This window comes from Curcuma longa, chromosome 1, assembly GCF_044706935.1.
Source record: "Curcuma longa cultivar G26 ecotype Majalengka, Jawa Barat chromosome 1, ITB_CL_G26_1.1, whole genome shotgun sequence".
Lineage (NCBI taxonomy): Eukaryota > Viridiplantae > Streptophyta > Magnoliopsida > Zingiberales > Zingiberaceae > Curcuma > Curcuma longa.
Window position 1 is genome coordinate 7,964,866 of NC_133861.1, and position 19,163 is coordinate 7,984,028.

The 19,163-nt window shown below is 36.6% G+C and overlaps 1 protein-coding gene and 1 pseudogene across 1 annotated transcript; both read left to right on the forward strand.

Annotated features, from left to right (window-relative positions):
* The first annotated feature begins 10 nt into the window (after nt 1-10).
* LOC141823523 (hexose carrier protein HEX6-like) lies at nt 11-1,608 on the forward strand (annotated as a pseudogene).
* Nucleotides 1,609-3,427: 1,819 nt separating this feature from the next.
* On the forward strand, nt 3,428-14,855 carry LOC141833121 (asparagine synthetase [glutamine-hydrolyzing] 2-like). Its single transcript, XM_074720507.1, has 14 exons — nt 3,428-3,654; nt 5,128-5,266; nt 6,819-6,914; nt 7,069-7,210; nt 7,560-7,655; nt 7,848-7,942; nt 8,148-8,309; nt 11,448-11,528; nt 11,637-11,858; nt 12,411-12,545; nt 12,947-13,027; nt 13,130-13,216; nt 13,849-13,956; nt 14,406-14,855. The coding sequence occupies exons 1-14, from the start codon at nt 3,575-3,577 to the stop codon at nt 14,646-14,648; spliced, it is 1,767 nt and encodes a 588-aa protein (XP_074576608.1). The 5' UTR covers nt 3,428-3,574; the 3' UTR covers nt 14,649-14,855.
* The last annotated feature ends 4,308 nt before the right edge of the window (nt 14,856-19,163 follow it).

Consider the following 19,163-nt stretch of genomic DNA (forward strand, 5'->3'; position numbering starts at 1 on the left):
TTTACAATTCATGGGAACAGTTGAAGCAGCCAAAGACCACCATGTCTACAACGCCAGAATCACCCCCTTCGTCCTCCTCTCCTGCGCCGTCGCTGCCTCCGGCGGCATCCTCTTCGGCTACGACCTCGGCATCTCCAGTTATCTTCATTACCTTCGAGTCTCTAATCCCCCACCATCGTTCAGTCAACGCAAAATCTGCTCTTTTTTCTTATGTTTCTAGGTGGAGTGACTTCGATGGATCCGTTTCTGGAGAAATTCTTCCCGGCGGTGCACGCGAAGATGAGCGGCGCCGGCGCGCACGCCAGCAACTACTGCAAGTTCGACAGCCAGTTGCTGACGGCGTTCACCTCGTCGCTCTACGTCTCCGGTTTCTTCTCCTCCCTCTGTGCGTCTGCGTGCGTCTCCGGTGACGCGGGCGCTCGGCCGCCGCGCCTCCATGCTCCTTGGCGGCGCCTCCTTCACTGCGGGAGCCATCCTCGGTGGCCTCGCTGCCGACGTGTATGATGCGCATCTTGAGAGCCCTCCCGAGATCAGATTGGTATATCTATTAATTAATATTGCATTCTTCTCTTTAAGGGATATACCACCGACGTGTACATCCGCCAACCTCGTCAACTACTGCGTCAACAAACTCCACGTGCACTGGGGCTGGTGACTCTCGCTTTCCGCACCTGTCTTCCCCGCCGCCCTCCTCTCGGCGCCGCCCCCCTCGGCGCCCTCTTCCTCCCCGACACCCCCAACAGCGTCCTACATCGCCGCCATAACAACGACTCCTCCCCTGAAGATTCCGCCCGAATCCTCCTCCAAAAGATCCGAGGCACAGCTGACGTCGACGCCGAGCTCCAAGACATGCTCGCCGCCGCTTCCTCCGCCGACACAAAATCCACTTCTTCGATCTTGGCGAGGAAGTTCCGGCCACAGCTGGTGATGGCGGTGTTCATCCCGTTCTTCAAGCAGATGACCGGCATCAACGTCATCACCTTCTACGCGCCGGTGATCTTTCCCACGATCGGTCTCAGCGAAAGCTTCTCGCTCCTGGCCACCGTCCTCACCGGAGTCATCAGCACGGCCTTCATCGCCGTCGCAATGTTCATCGTCGACCGGGTAGGCCGGCGAGTCCTGTTCGTCGTCGGCGGAGTACTGATGCTAGCGACGCACGTCATGGTGGGCGGCGTCCTGTGGACGCAGCTGAAGGACCACGGCGCGATGGACGGCGGGTACGCGTACTGGGTGCTGGGGTCCATCTGCATCTACGTGGCGGGTTTTGGGGTGTCATGGGGCCCGCTGGGGTGGTTGGTGCCGAGCGAGATATTCACGCTGGAGGTGCGGTCGACGGGGCAGAGCGTGGTGGTGGCGGTGGGAATGGTGGGGGCGGCGGTGGTGGGGCAGACGCTGCTGGCGATGCTGTGCAGGATGAGAGCGGGGGTGTTCTTCTTCTTCGCCGGGTGGGTGGCGGCGATGACGGCGTTCGTGGTGGTGCTGGTGCCCGAGACGAAGGGGGTGCCGATCGAGAGGATGGACAAGGTGTGGAAGGAGCACTGGTTTTGGAGCAAGATGGTGGCGGAGACGCCGGCGGTGGTGGTGGAGGAGGAGAAGGAAGCACGATAAACTAGTTATTTAGTTAAGTAATTAATAATGTACCATTTTGATAACGCAATAAACAACTAATCAATTTGGTTAACTAATAATAAAAAAATGGTAGGACATCCGGATTGTGACCCAGGGATCCACGGTTCACCCCCACCCCAACTACGACGTATTTATAAGAATTTTCTTTCAAATGGGAAACGCAATCAAGACTAACTAGGATTTATCATTTTTTTTTAAACTAATAATCAAAAACATTATTTACAGTTAAAATTTATTATTATATGAAATCATGTTTCGTGGACAATAAAACTATCTACTATCTTTGTGGGAGATGCGTTTAAGATTTTGAAATAAATATATATATATATATAATTGATTTTAAAATTGAAGATTTGCTCCAATTAACAGGATACAATAATTAGTCTAAGGCTATCAATTATCACTAATTATATCAATTTTTTTCTGTAAAAGGTAGAATTCGTCATCCAGCAGTCTCACGCGGTCGATCTTATAATCATCTATAAGAAAGTAAATCAAAAAATTACAATTATTCATGATGGAAGAAGATATTGCTAACGATATCAACTTTCAACCGCTGTTGAAGTTGTTAATGATAACTTTGATAGCTTACTATTTAATCTTACCAAAATTAAAATTTGGTTCTTGATTTCTAGCTATGTTTTTAACACCTATTGATATTTATGCCCCTCATTTTATTATTTATGTTTTTGTAAAATTGATTTTTGATATTTTAAGGAAAAAGTTTAGTGAAATTTTTAAAATTATGAAGAGTACTTTACTGATATTCCGCTTTGAAAATAAAATAATTAGAGGTTGAAATGAAAAATACTAGAAAAAAAAAGACACTTACCTTATTACATCACCTCAGGTAACCAACTACGTTATGAACCAACTACATTTATGGTTGAACAGTTGGTTAAAAAATCCAACTGACTTGAACAAAACGAAATAAAATATTTATTATTAAAATTGAACCAGATAAAAATCCATTAATTTGTTCGCTAATCAAATAAATTAATTTTACCATTCTATCTATATTGGCTAGTCAACTGCTGAGTTTACTTTTTACAAAATTAATTGATTTACTTTATTTATGAATTTTAACTTGAATTGAAATATTTTTTTAAAAATAAAATTTTAAAATAATCAAATTAAACTTTCAAATTAATCGATTATTACTCTTTTCTTTAGTAGAAAGTGAAATCTGACACCCAACATTCTCATATGATCGGTCCCACAATCATTTATAAGAAGATAAATCAAGAAGTTATAATACAACTACGGGAGGAGTATATTACCTCGGTTAGATAAGATTCGATCTTTGTCCATTTCAACAAGTCTGCCAAGCACTAATTAACTCAATTATGCTCCGAGTGACTCGATTATTACTCTCTTTAATAAAAGATGAAATCCGCCATCCCAGCGGCTCCACATGATCGATCCTACTACTATCCGTGAGGAGATAAATCAAAAAGCTATAGTTGATCACGATGAAAAAAAAATATTACTCTAATTTTATCAAAAATTTGACTCTTATCTACTTTAACAAATCTATTTTAATCTACTCAAATATACCTCATGAGTTATTACTCTTCTCCAACTCTGCTGTAGAAGAGTAACCGTCCAGCTTTATGAACCCCCTAAATTTCTATACGATAAAAACACGCGTCAAAAGTTTGTTTGATAATTTTAGTGTTGCCAGCGCTGCAAAGTGTAGCGGATTAGCTCAAGGTTGGACGAAGATGATGCGAGAATCGACGGCTTGGAATAAAGTTGGAAGATCCCATTCGACCTTTTCTCTCTCCTCCGCATCCCTTTCAGTTGCATAAACCCCATTCGCTTGGCATCCTCGCGTCCGAAGGGTGGCGGCCGGACTGACCCAGGCGTCGTTCTCCTATTTCCCTTTTGCGTTCGACGTAGATCGCATCGCCGGAGCGAGCAGCAAAGTTGCAAAGTCTTCGCCATGTGTGGAATTCTTGCGGTTCTCGGATGCGCCGATACCTCGCTCGCCAAGAGATCCCGCATCATTGAACTCTCTCGGAGGTTTCTTTTCATCCTTTCACTCTCTTCTATTTCTGCACTCCTTTCACCTTTTTTGAGTTATATCGAGGGAATGCTTTTTAGATCATTCGACTTTGGTTTGATGGAAAACGAGTCTGCTTTTTGCTTTGCAGTTTGAAGTGTTTGTTAGATTTGGTCCTTTTCTCTTTGTGGTGTGATTGTCAATTTACTGTTTTTGTTGAGTGGAATCTTATGCCGCCGCGAGGATAACGACTGGGAACAAAGCTGAACCCTAAATCCCATTCGTACGCAGCCCATGCAAAACCCCCCATTCCCTCGCGTAGATCGCTGTGTGGAATTCTTACGGTTCTCGGATGCTCCGATAGCTCGATCGCCAAAAGATCCCGCATCATCGAACTCTCGGAGGTTACTTTTCATCCTTTCACGCTCTTCTATTTCTGTTCTCCTAAGGGAAGTCTCGTGCCGTATCTGTCGGATGCGTCACCGGATTCGGCACAGTCTCTTCTATTTCTGTTCTCCGAAGGAAAGTCTTATCGGTCGGATGCGGCACCGGATTCAGCACAGAGCCAAAGAGAAGAGAAATTTTTTACCGGCGACGACGAAGCGAGGTTCCAGCGTGGCCGCGAGGCGACCGCAAGACCGCTGCGGCTCGCGGAGAGCCCGGGGCTTTCCGATCTTTTTTTTTATAATTCCATTCCTTTTATTTTTTTATTTCTCCTTTTATACTTTATTTCTTTTTTTTTTTAATTTCCTTTCCTACTAATTGATTACTTTTCCTTTTCTTATTTATTTCCCCCCCTACTAATGGGGGATTAATCCTTGTAGGGTAAATAAAAAAATAATGAATACAATCTCTTCTCCAATTAACCTTGCTCTCTGTGTTTCTCACCACTAGTATTTCTCACCGTTGCTTAGTTCCATTACCAAACCACCATTAAGGCTTGATCTTGTACCCAAGCTTGTAACATAGAAGCATGGTTTTGTTGCTTAATTAGACAAATAGTTGGCATAGGCATAATATTTTCTAACATGTTATATTCTATTAGGTTGTACTGCTTATAAAGAACTAAATTCATCCTTTTTTAATTATTATTCTATTTATCAATTTATCTCTTAGTATTTTCTTAGAGCACTTTATAAAATTGATATAGTAGCCGTTAACCTAGAGTGCAGGTACAGGCTGCCATTGCTATCCAAATGTGGGCATATGACATTGGTTTGACATGACTCATCCCTGAGTTGCTGGTGCAAAATTATTATGAATTCTATAAACTATTGGTTTCTGGAAATGATTAGGTCATGAAATGCATTATTACAACATGGATTTATAGCCCTTATCATTCTTTATCATGGTGTCCAACTTATAGGCTTTTCACGGCGGCTTGTATGTTTCTCAAATTGCTAAATTCCGAATAGCATCAAGCTTGGAAATTAATATTTTTTATTTTAAATTTCTTTAGTGATTTGTGTTGCTAATTTTGTCTATAAAATTAGGTTAAGGCATAGAGGTCCTGATTGGAGTGGTTTGCATTGTTATATGGATTGCTACCTTGCACACCAACGTTTGGCCATTGTGGATCCTGCATCTGGAGATCAACCACTCTACAATGAAGACAAGTCAATTGTTGTTACGGTTTGTATTTTTGACAAGCATTTTCATGGCTCATTTTTTTTGTATCAACTTTCTATTTGTCCTTAATTTTCACTAGAAATAATTATCTTTATCTGAATCCATTTTATAATTTTATATCGTCTCAATGATTTTCCTAAAGTGTGTGACAAGATGTGAGATTGCCAAGTTTGAATAGCTATACAAATTATCTAAAACCCACATTCTACAAATATGCTAAATTGCGCGAGCTCTTTGAGAGGCTTTATTACTTCAAGATTTTATATGGTCGTCAAATAAGATATAAAATAATAGTATAATCCTCTTAAAAATAAATAGACTTGAAAAGAGCTAGGAAAGAATAATAGGGTGAAACTTGAGAAGTATATAACTTGAAGAGTTTTTTTGGGGTGCTAATCTAAGTTAAATATCTTGAAATTTAATAGAATTATGATATCCATTGCCAATGCCACCCAAAGTGACTCCAATCAAACAACTTATTAGTTATTAGTAGATCTATGATGATGAAATTATCTAGCCTTTGGGCTTGCAAGGAATCTTAAGCAACAAGTACCTTGAAACAAATTTCTTTAAACCAACTAAGATTTTATAATCGAACAACTTTTAAGAAGAGCTTCATAGTTAGAGTCGACCAGAATTTGGAACTAATGGTTTAGAATCGCTAATTCGATGGTTCAAAAAATATCGACCCTTAACCTTATTCTTCAAAGGCTGTTACGGTCCACGATTTGGAACTATTTACAGTTTAGTTCATGGTTCATGACCGTTCAAGAATATTATTTATATTTTAATTCTTAAAAAATAATATAAATTTAGAAAAATAAAAAAAGGGCTGTAGAATTTGAAATTACTCCAATGATGTAGAATTTGAAAGAAAAATATGCTTTAGGTTATGAAGGACCAACAAAGGTCTCATTTTCTTATTTTTCATTTTAACATTTTAGATGCAAAAGTGGAGTAGATTAATAAGTGTAAATCATTATGAAATGAAACAAGTATATAATTTGTAAGTGATTAAAAACAAAAAATTTAAATTTAATTGCTTGCAAGCATTGTAAACATGCAAATAATATTTGTCCAACACACTTACTTGAACTTGACCCTGTGGAATATTGCCATTAAGTTATCATCAGCGCATGTAGTAAATCTGTCCTAAAAAAACACCATCCCAAATGTTTTTATAGACGTTGAAGGAAAGGTGAATGAACTGTCACATATTTTCTCAAAATTGAAAGAAACAAAAGCAAAGAGATGATTGGGTTGAAAGATTATTAATTGTTTTTTATGAAGATTTTTCTGATTTCGTGACATAGGGACTGACTTGGTATGAGAAGCACTACGTTCAAAATTCGTTTATGCCTTTATCTTGGTTATACATTAGTTGATGTGTGACTAACATGTTGGATCCTTAGGTTAACAATCCATTATTGCTTGAGCCTAATTGTGCTGTTTCTCTGTGAAGTTTTCAGTAAATTCCTAGCTGTTCTTGTGCTGGCTTCTGTGTATTATTATTTATGTGAAACTATATATTTTTTCATTTGTGCACCATTTCTAGGTCAATGGAGAAATTTACAACCATGAGGAATTAAGAGCCAACCTTGAATCTCATCAATTCCGGACTGGTAGTGATTGTGAAGTTATTGCACACCTTGTAAGTACTAAATACGGAGATCACATTATCTTTCTATTATAGTGTGTTTGGTATAAGTACTTTCTATATGCCTGTTCTTGAGCTTTAGAAAAGCAAGATTCTTATCTAATAATCTGTATTGGTCACAATGCTAGTGATTTCTATCTTTTCTCAGTATGAAGAATATGGAGAAGATTTTGTCCATATGTTGGATGGCATGTTCTCATTTGTTCTTCTTGACACCCGTGGTAAAAGTTACATTGCTGCTCGAGATGCGATTGGCATTACTCCTCTGTACATGGGATGGGGTCTTGATGGTATGCACCAATTTTTTTTCATATTAGTTTAACTTTCAACTGTGACTATTTTGGAATCAATACTTTTTTATACACACATGCACACACACACATATATTAATATATAATGAAGTATACCTTTAGTTTTCATCTTGGTGCTTTAGGACAAATATTAGTTTAATTTTCATCATGGTGCTTTTAGGACAAATATTTCTTAGTCAGTTTGAAACCTTTAGTTTTATTGGCTGCTTAAAGATAATGGGATTCTTTTTAAAACTAAATTGACATGGATATCATGTGTTACACTTTTCATTTTTTTTATTCTCATCTCCACTAGTTTATGTTAATAATCACTGTTTCTTTGTCCCAGGATCTGTTTGGTTTGCTTCTGAAATGAAAGCTTTGAGTGATGACTGTGAACGCTTTGTCTCATTTCCACCTGGACATATATATTCTAGCAAAAATGGTTTGTTACTGATTGGAGTTACAAGAAAAATATTGCTATATTTGATAAGTATAAAATTCTTATATTGCCGAAATAAATGTTGTGTCCGTACACATTTTAGAATGTGAAGTTAAATTTGTGATGCCAAGTCTTGACACTAATCTGCAATTTGAATTGACATTTTTCATTGTTATCAATCTGACTTTTCTGCAGGCGGACTGCGGAGGTTCTATAATCCCGGGTGGTTTTCAGAGTGTGTACCATCAACTTCTTATGATGCTCTAGTTCTTCGTGATGCCTTCGAAAAGGCATGTTTTCTTTTTCATTGTTTTTGCTGATGTCATCTTATCAACGTCTCGAATTTTATGAAAATCTTCTGTATTCTTAATCCATCATTCATTTTTTCCATTAGTATGCAATTCCAGTTTATTGTTTCTTTTGTTTTTAAGAAAATCTTTGAAATGAGCTTTAAACAAAGGCCTTTATTTATTTATTTTTTGCATAATCTTATAGGCTGTTATTAAGAGGTTAATGACTGATGTACCATTTGGTGTGCTTTTATCTGGTGGGCTTGACTCATCTCTTGTTGCTGCTGTTGCGTCAAGGCATTTGTCAAAGGCAAAAGTTGCTAGACAATGGGGATCTCACTTGCATACTTTCTGTATTGGCTTAAAGGTGAATTCAATTTCTTATCACTCAAATTTCTCATATGACGTTTCTAAAGTTGGAATCACTGCAAAGAATTGGTTTTACTGCATAAATGCCTGGAATTGTTGTGCCGATGATGCATAGAAAGATGAAAGCTACAAGAAATAAGACATGAATTCTTTTTTAGTTTGTTTATCTTTTTTTTTTTGTATTGTAATTTTATCTTAACAGTTCAATTATTTGGTGCTATCTTTTAGGATATATGCTTTTAACTTAAAGGACCATTACTTTCTAAACAATGACATTTTAAAGAGTAGCTAAGGGCAAACAGAGTCACTGATGTAGGTTCCAGTATAATTGAGTTTGCTGCTATTCCCCTACTGACTTTGATGCTATCTGCTTAGACAAAAATCGTCCATGTTTTAGATGTGCTCTTACGGTTAGTGAAAAAAGCAATTGCACATGGCTTTTTTAGTTTGTTTATCTTTTTTTCATTTGTAATGTAATTTTATCTTAACAGTTCAATTATTTGGTGCTATCTTTTAGGATATATGCTTTTAACTTAAAGGACCATTACTTTCTAAACAATGACATTTTAAAGCGTAGCTAAGGGCAAACAGAGTCACTGATGTAGGTTCCAGTAGAATTGAGTTTGCTGCAATTCCCCTACTGACTTTAATGCTATTTGCTAAAAAATCGTCCATGTTTTACATGTGCTCTTATGATTAGTGAAAAAAGCAATTGCACATGGCAATTTGCTCCCTTATCTGATTGGACTCTTGTTTAATAAGTGTTTTTCTCCATTCGAATGCTGCTATCAATTCTAATATAATTTTCTTGCTTGTCCTTATTACCAACAGCTTCTTCAACATCACCATTGCTTGTTTCAATCACAACATTAAGTTTGATATCCAAACACGTTTCTTTGTATTTTCAGGGATACCACATGTCTTATCTGAAACAAACCATGCATTGACTAGGCTTCCAGTGATAGGGGTGTTCTTCAGTTCAAACTAAAACAAATCAAATTATGATAAGCTATTTTTTATTTCAATTTTCACAAAACAAATCAAACCAAAACTGCTTAGGAATTAAGCTAGACCAAATTGAAATTGTCAGGTTAGTTGGTCTGGTTTGGTTTAAATCAAATTGACCTTGTATTTTTTTTAATAAAATGTCTTATTTGGTAATGGATAAAATTTAAAAAAGAATACAAAGGGATAAGTATTCACTTTATCACATATTTGGAGGAATTAAAGAAGTAAAAAAAATTATAATTTACATTTTAGTTAGCACTAAAGATTAATTTACCATATATCAGTTTTTCATGAATGACAACATTACAAGTTGTGTCTCACTTTTCCACTTCAGATTGATTTTAGAAAATAGGAAACTGAAATCAACCAAACTCTAATAACAAATCTATTAAAGGACACCCTCAGAAAGGGAGCTTTGAAGCAACCATAAAGTTGCTATAATGTGACCTTGAGGTCACATGTTCGAGTTGCAGAAACAATCTCTTGCAAAATGCAAAGTAAGACTGCGTGCAATTGACCCAATGTGGTCAGACTTTTCCCCGGAACCTCGCATTGGTGGGAGCTTCGTGGATCGTTGCCCTTTAAATGATGGACATCCCTACCTATTGGTGATAACCTAATTCAATTGTCACATCCTAGGTGCCATGTACTGAAAACATTAACTCGTCAGACAATCTACCTCTAGTATCAACTTTCACATATACACATGCAAAACACACCTTTCCTTTGCTGCAGTCAATTTTTCCAATTCAATGGAGTCCCCATCTTTTCAAAGGTTTATTGAAAATTCGAGTCCTCAAATGCTGGGGCAGATTGAAGATCTTCATACTGATTCAAATAGTTTTAACTTTTAAGATCCACCTTCTTAAGTTTTATGTTTCTCTCCCATTGCTTCAATATGGCAACCTATTTTGCACAAACCAAGGACTTCCATCCAAAAGTTCTCATTTCAACAGCGTCATGTGAAATATGAATACAGAAAAAAACCAAGGAATATTTTACTCTTCTAATTATCCTTGCATATCCTACAAAGTACATATCTCTGATCTCATGATATACCGGTCTTGTTGCCAAGAAAAAATCCACAAAGAATACTCTTAAAGCTTCTCTCAAGCCTCCTATTCCTCATCCAAAGCATAGATTTGTAACTTCAATCGAAGTAGGAATTTGTCCCAAATTACACCAAAAATCAATACTTGAAGAACAAAGATGAAATCAATGATGTCCTAGAAACAGTCTTTGCATTTTTTGCAGTTCATTCAATATCTAATGAGATGAAATCAATGATATCCTAGAAATTTTATTTATATTTGTTGCAGCTCAGTCAATATCTAATGATGCTAACAACCATTCCCTATTCCCTATCCCCTATCCATGATGATCCACGAGATGAAGGCACAAATGAAACTCTCTTAAAACTGCTCAATTTTACGTTATGCAACTTTCTATTTAGTATTAGTTCGATCCTCCCCATTCTTAGAGAAGCGTCCAAGTTGTCCAGGATTATATTGACCATAATCTGACATCACTTCTTAATCAGGCTTCTCTTCTAGGCTTCTTCCATTCCTAAATTAAGCTTTTTCAATGGGTATCTCTTCACTTCCTTTGAAGGCATTCTACCTCAAATTGTCCCACCAACTTTGATAAACCTTTGTAGAAAAATAAAATAATGAATACCTTTTTAGCACATCCATTTACTGGTGAAGACCTGATGGTTCCTCTCCATGCAGTACCAGTGACTGATGTGCAGCTGATATTCTCAACATTTGAGATGTTTGCTCAACAATTGATCTTTCAACTGACTTGAGATTTGGTATGAAGGAAATTTGAGCATTTTCCCTGATGAGAACAACCAGGTCTTTGTATCCATAATCAATTACTGGTAAACTACTACGATGTCTCCAAATAAGCAAACATGAACTACTTGCTATTATTCTGATTTACTTCTTTCTTAAATTCTCACATTACTCATATAAACTACTTCACCTTGGATATTTCTCTGCTTTCCTATCAGTATAAAATACATGATTTTTTCATGTTCATATCTTCCACTCGTCATTGTGTATATGTTTTACTTTTCTTTTGGTTGGTAAAGATTGCTTCCCTGATAGTTATGGTTTCTGTACAGGGCTCTCCAGATCTTAAAGCTGCTAGAGAAGTTGCAGATTATCTTGGCACATTCCATCATGAATTTTATTTCACTGTACAGGTAAATTTTGCCAATTTTCCTTTGTGAACAAGATGTATGTTTACTTTTCATATTATGATCTGTTCATATGTGAGGCTGACAATGGTAAAAATCATTTTGTTCTATCAGGAGGGTATTGATGCGCTTGATGAAGTCATTTACCACGTAGAAACATATGATGTTACTACAATTAGGGCAAGCACTCCAATGTTTCTAATGTCTCGGAAAATTAAATCATTAGGAGTGAAGATGGTTCTTTCTGGTGAAGGTTCTGATGAAATATTTGGTGGGTACCTTTATTTCCATAAAGCACCAAACAAGGAGGAGTTCCATTTGGAAACATGTCGGAAGGTATTTGGAGTATCCATTTTCTCTTTAGTTTTACTTTGTCAACATAATCAATGATATTTTTACTTGGATCATTGTTCTTACACACTTTTTTTTCTCCATTTAGGACAATTGAGTTTTGATTCATATGTTCTTTTAGTTTATGCAAGTGAGGAAAGCTTCCCCTCTCCCTATAGATTACTTCCATTTGCTATTTCATTGCTATATGATTCTCTATTTATTAATCCAATATCTTCTTTCTTTTGACTCAAAACCTTCGCACCAAGCTGATGGCCAATGCTATCAGATGTGACCCAAAGAAAATCATGCATAGGATTTTCCTCTTTTCTTTCAGTTTGTGCCTTTCTCCTTTTCTAGGCTACATGATGATGTTCAGATCCAGTCTCTACCAACACAGCGTCTACATTTTGTCATATAGAGTAGTTTAAGTTTGTGTAGTTTTTTTTTCTCAAACAGCTACTTTTTGATGAAATCTATTTCATTTTATGAATTTGATTATAGTTTCCCCTGTACTCTTCTTTTGCTCACAATGGTAACATACTTGTCATTATTTAGATTAAAGCTCTTCATTTATATGATTGCCTTCGAGCCAACAAAGCAACATCAGCTTGGGGTGTGGAGGCCCGTGTTCCCTTTCTGGACAAGCAATTTATTGACATTGCAATGAACATTGATCCTGAATGGAAAATGGTAGGTAAACAGACCTATTTTGTATTTCTTTAATGCATGAACGTGAACAAATTCTTGTGGCGATAAAAGTCTTATATTAGCTATTATAATATAAAATGTGTTTTGTAGTTTCATTTTCCTTGAAATAAACATTATTAAATATAGGTGAAAATTTTATAAGAGAAAAAGGAAGATGGTAATAGCAAAATTTTGAGGTGGTCATTTTTTTAGGAGGTAAAAAGTTACACATTTTCAATACTGTCTGTGAATTTCAGAATTTGGATATCCAAAGAAATCAAGATTCACCTATTTTTCTTACCAATTTGAGAATGAAATAAAATAGGTTCTTATTAAAATGTGAAAACTCTTGTGAGTGAGCAGGTTTAAGATTACATGGACCATTATCTGCATTTTTTATGCAGATAAGACATGATCTTGGTCGAATCGAGAAGTGGGTCCTGCGCAATGCATTTGATGATGAACAGAATCCTTATTTACCGAAGGTTCTTCTTATCACATTTTGTATTGTTTTGTTCAAGTAGTTATCAACTTTCTTAATCAGACAATTTATACCTGATGATTACTTTATCCTTGTCTTCATGTAGCATATCTTGTACAGGCAAAAGGAGCAATTTAGTGATGGAGTGGGCTATAGCTGGATTGATGGCTTGAAAGAACATGCCAATGAACATGTACTTCATTTTCTAATTTTAGAAGATATGCATAAAAGAAATCTTAGAATTGTTGGTATCCCCTAAAATATCTTTCACGATCATATACTTGCAGATAATTGTTTAATGGATAAATTATTGATTTCATACATAAACTATGCATTATATTGCAATTTGTTATGCTACTTTTCTTTATTGCTATTGCATAAATTAATTTAATGATAGTGAATAAAATGCTTGTTGAGACATCCAATCATCAGTTTTTAATATTTTTTCGAAGTTCTTCTCTATTCCTCCTTTGCTATTGTCGAAGAAGGTGACCCTGCTCTAGGATGATACTTCTGAAGGCAGTGATGCCGTCCTCTGAAGGAAAAAAGGAGTGGGATGAAAAAGAAAGAGACAAGGGATGAGAGAGCTTTGGAAGAAAAATAGGAAAATAGGGAGAGAGGAGGCTAACCTTGGCCTGGGGCAGGGGAGGGGAGTAGCACTTATTTCATGCATGCGATTGCAAAAAACAAAAAAAACAAAATGTTTGAACTCAATTGCAACATTTTTTTCTTAAGTGGTAATTTATCCTTGTTTAATTATTAATTATAATTCACATTCAGTATTGAGTAAGTTTTGCTGATGCTTTTCCTTTGCTAAATGATTAGGTTTCAGATGCCATGTTAATGAACGCAAGCTTTGTATATCCAGATAATACTCCTACGACAAAAGAGGGATACTATTACCGGTCTATATTTGAGAAACACTTCCCAAAGGTGAGAGTACTTACATTTACATCTTTCTTTCACTTTGTTCTAAGGTTTCTTTTTGTTGCAAAGCATATAATATGGGGAACTCTCTACTCTCTTTGACATTAGTATCAGAATGACTAGTAATTTTTAATCTCGGGCAGAATGTCACTCGTGTAGTCACAAGTTGATCGGCTATACTACTTGTAATTGTAGCTAGAAATTGTAAAAAATACCAACAAGTTTAAACTGACACACAATCGACGAAATGTACAACGATTTTATGCAATAAAATAGACAAGATTTCATGAGCACTTTGCAAATGTGCTTATCCTTAAATATATAGATTTTAACTCTTGCAATATCATGTTATTTGTTTTACGTATCCTTTTGACATTGTAGCATAAAGTTCTTTCTTCAAAACCTTTTGAAATGGACCATTTTTACTGCTGACTTAAAAATCTTTTCTCAAAAAGAATGCTGCAAGGGCAACTGTACCGGGCGGACCGAGTGTTGCATGCAGCACGGCGAAAGCAGTAGAATGGGATGCAGCATGGTCGAAGAACCCAGATCCATCAGGGCGAGCTGCACTCGGGGTTCACAACGTTGCATATCAGGAGGAACCAGAGAAAACTGTGGCTTCTGAAAAGTCCCCTTCAGTGATTGGCTTCCCTCAGACAATGAAAAGTCCCCGTCTGAAAAGTCCCCGTCAGTGGTAACGCCACAACCACAGCTATCTGATCTTTCGATTGTCGTGGCTTTGTTTAAATGATTTTTGTTCTTGTCGATCGAGTAGTGGAAATGAAAACTTCTCTGTTTCATGGTAACAGACTTTCCTTTTTTTTTCAAATACTTCATGCTTGAAAACGATAGGGCATGGAACTCTAGAAAAGTGGTGGAAGATTGTTTCATGTGCTTCGGCTTAAGTTCTTTGCATTGCACAGTTTTTGCTGTGAAAATAATCGGGCATGGAATTCTAGAAAAGTCATACTTGAACTCATTTATTGTTTTAATGACTAAAATTGCACAACAAATTCTTCTTTTTAAGTTGATATATATTTAACACAATGTTTATAGTTGTTATAACTTCGACAGCTTAATATTATTCTTGTTTCTTTTACCAAAATTAAAATTCATTCTTGATTTTATTTTTTTAACATCTTTTATGATATTTATGCCCCTCGTTTTATTAATTATATTTTTGTAAATTTAATTTCGGGTATTTTAAGAGAAAAAGTTTAGTGAATAATTTACAAAATGAATTATCAAGTAAAAAATTTATATTTTACATTCCACAAAGCCATAAATATCTTGTAAAAAAACTTTGAGAAATGTTGGAAATGAAAAATACTTTTTCAGAAAACTATTTCTTCGGGCTTAAAATGAATCCACTAATTAGATTAGTAAGGAAAAAACAAGGATTAAACAGATTGTTAATCACGCAGTTAGGAGCCGAGCCTAATTGGCCCGTTTTATAGGCGGAAGACGTCGGGCGACGGTGGAAGCAGGCGGATGCCACCGATGGGGGAGAAGCCGGGGTGGTGCACGAGGAGGCGATCCCCGTATCGGTAGCTGCCAACTACGAAGCTGTGGCCAGCAGACTGTACGTAGTCTTCTCTCTTCTCACTCTTTCTCTTTGAAATGGATTTACACCAATCGAACTGATTCATGAGTTGCTGCCCTAGTGTCACTCGGATGGATTTGCTCGATCCCGATGCTCAATTTATTGCCATGTTAGCGTAGGAAAATTGATGTAATATCCCCAATTAGTGAGTTGAGTCACATCAAGTGCATACGAATGCTTCTTTTAGAGGATAAGCCATTCTAATGTCATCATTCCCTGGTTTCTGAATTGAGACGGCCGATATCATCAATCATTTAGGAATTATTTATAATTTATGTTCACTTCGTCTTTAATTAATCGATCATAAAGCTTTCTGCCTATAGAGAAATGTGAAATGCTACGCGATCATTACGGGCAACTTTATGCTGATATACATGATATCCAAGATGTGATACAGTGTGCTAAGTTAGATTCTAGCTACTTTCTTCACATTCTTGCAAAATATTTGTATTATATTTTTTTCATCTTTAGTAGTACTATTAAACAATAACAGAGTCGAATGAAGATAAAAAATTTCACTTTCTCACAACCTTACAAGTGACATATAGTCCTATATTATATGTATTATGCACACATCTCAATATTTTCTTTTTAGTTATGATAAAGTTAATACCTGGAGCAGTCATTTTGAATTCTTGTTTGCTTGCCATACTGTTTTCCGCTCTTTAGATGTATCATGCAATTGTTGAACCATATCGAGATGCCCTTAGTTGGGTTTGGAATATCTGGGTATAGAATTCGGTCTTGTTTTCTTGTCATGTCCCTTCCATTCATGTTGGTTAGGTTCTCCCCTTTTCTTCTTGCTTTCTTTATGGCTATTTCTGTACTAGATGCAGTCCAAACTCATATTCTTGGATCTTTGTTGTTAAATATATAATGTCGATCAATTTTCACATCAAATTAGTGAATCTGTACTTGTGTGTAGGGTGAAACTTTCAGTTTGCCAATTTAGTTCTCAGATAGGTTACTACTTTAGGTTCACATCAACACTTTTCCAACTTTTATAATGCAATGTATCTTGATATACTTGGATCCAGATTCAGCATGTGCTATTGTAACATGGACTTCAAAGAAATTCTCAATTGGAATATGTTTTTTTACGCACATATACTTGTCCATATGACAATATACTCTGATGGTTTATAAATTTCATATTCAGATATGCTGGTGCCTTATTCTCAGGTTCATCCTAATTCCTAACAATTCTTTTGGGTATCAGATTACAGGAACCTGCAGTGCCAATTGCTGATTAAATCTTCCTTGGTCCCTAGTGCATAGTTGAGAATGTCCTCTCCTTAGCATATATGCTACACCCACCTTACAGTCCAAGGATAAATTCTTTTTGGGTCATGGATGGGTAGTTTGTATATCTTCTTTTGTTCATTGGCTTATACAAATTCTTTCATTGGCATTTATATCTTTTGAGTTCTGATAACATTTGATGCTTCAGAGGGATGTCATAATATTTTCGAAGGCATAATTACTCTTTTGCCCACTTGTTAGATTTCTGTTTAAATCCTTCTAATTGTGCAGGATCGAACAGCTTGAATTGTGAGATGAGTTTGAGTAGTGGCACAGAATGCAGGCAAGTGGTGCTCTAGTTCACAATATAAATCCAAATGCCAAAATCAACTTTACTATATGAATGTAACTACCCTAGTAAGACAGATAAGGTCATTTCTTTGTCACTTCCAGGGATATTATTGCGTGGCTTGTGTGAAGGTGGTTACTTATTTTATTTTCATGCAGAAAAAGTGAAATGTGCCTTGGTAATATGATTTTTTTTAGAACCTGTCCAAATTTGTCGTTAACTTACTAAATTGGATTTTGAAATTGGCTATTCAGATCTGTTTCAAGATAGTTTAGCATCTAAACAATACGGCTACACATTAGATGCTTTGTTTTCAGCATAAAATGCAAGGGCCCTGAACTTTAACCATTTAAATTGACCTTTAGCTTTGTCTCTGTTTTCATGAAGTGTCATTAATGAGGGTCTGATGGCTGCAACAAACAGATCTACTAAAATCTTCATGCAGCAGTCGGGGCTAATTTAAAAGATGAGAGGCTCATTTTACATATATCTCACGTACCTTAAGGGTACCTTTGCAATTATTCATGTATTTCCTCTCCCTTTTCTCCATGTGTTTGTAATTGTGTTGCAATGGCCTGATGAATTTGATGCTCATTTTGGCTTTGCAAACTAACTGCCATTTAGTAACCATGTACCTAGATTGTGTAATTATGAATTACCAATAGCAATATATTTCAATAATCTCTAAGTCAACCCTGATGTATTGATCAAAGCTTTAACCAATCATCTTTAGATTCCATTGCAATGAAACTTTTTGTGTAACACCTTAACAAGAAAACATTATCTTCTCGACACATCTGATGGTCGACACAACTGTTGAGTTGAGTGACAGAATGTTTACTGATTTTGGGTTCTCCAGAGACCAGCAGTTAACCAGTCTCAGCAAAATAAACGAGAATTCACCGCAAGCATATACAGAAGCACACATCGCATAACAGGTTCAGAGGATGGTGGTGGTCTGAACTCCTCTTCAGTAAGAATGCAATTGTTGGGGCTGGAGTGAGAATGATGGATGCATTTGCTGCACAGCCCAAAGAAATGATCTGCTGTCTCCGATAGGTTAAACCTAACTGTTCTTTTATTTGTCAAGCAATTGTGCCATCATAATTTGTCAGATTATTCTTACATTTTTCACATGCCATAATGATTGAAATAGTGGCAATAATTGCAGTCTCAATATATGATATACAAAAAGGCGAACAAAGCAACATGAAATTATCAGGTAAGTATACTTGCATATTCTCAACTCTTGTTTTCTTTCAGTGCTAAATTATCAATTATTTTCTAGATACCAGGAAGAGTATTATAGTTATTCACCAGTTATTAAAATCGGCATTAAGCTGAAGTTTCGAAGAATTATGATTTATATATTAACCTTTTTCCTATGATCCATTAACGTGCTCAAAATCTATGACCGAGTCCTGGTGATATATTCAGACATGTGCTTGTGAGTAGTTGTTAGATAGTTAATTGTATCTGTGCATCTCTCAGACATCAAACAAAAAGAGAATCCACCAAACCCTTATTATGGCATGAGGTCCAGCTCCCTCTTCCAAATTTGAGTCAAACATGAAGCATGAGAGAGGGCATCAGCATATTCCAGAACCCTAAAACATCAATAACGTACATTATATTATTTAGATTGAATTGCCACAAGGCATTTAGGTTCCTTGATCCGATGACTGCAAAGGGACTACCTGAAGATAGTTTTGCTCCCTTCTACGATGGCTCATTCACTGATGACCCTGACACACAACAATTTTTTTTTATGAACTATAAGAGAATTAAGGTATGGAGAGCATTCGTCTTTTAAGGATAGGCATGATTGGGTCGGCCAAATCAGAAAGGATGCTGTCACTTTGGTATTCTTAACTTTTGCACAGTGGATTGGGAAGTGTGGGCGAGACCTTGAATAGAGATTGGGAAATGGGATTGCAATGAAATGAAGAGCACGGTTAATTTCCTTAGTTGGAGTGTGAGGTATGTGAGCAGATCGGTAAAGGTTAATTTAGCCTAAGG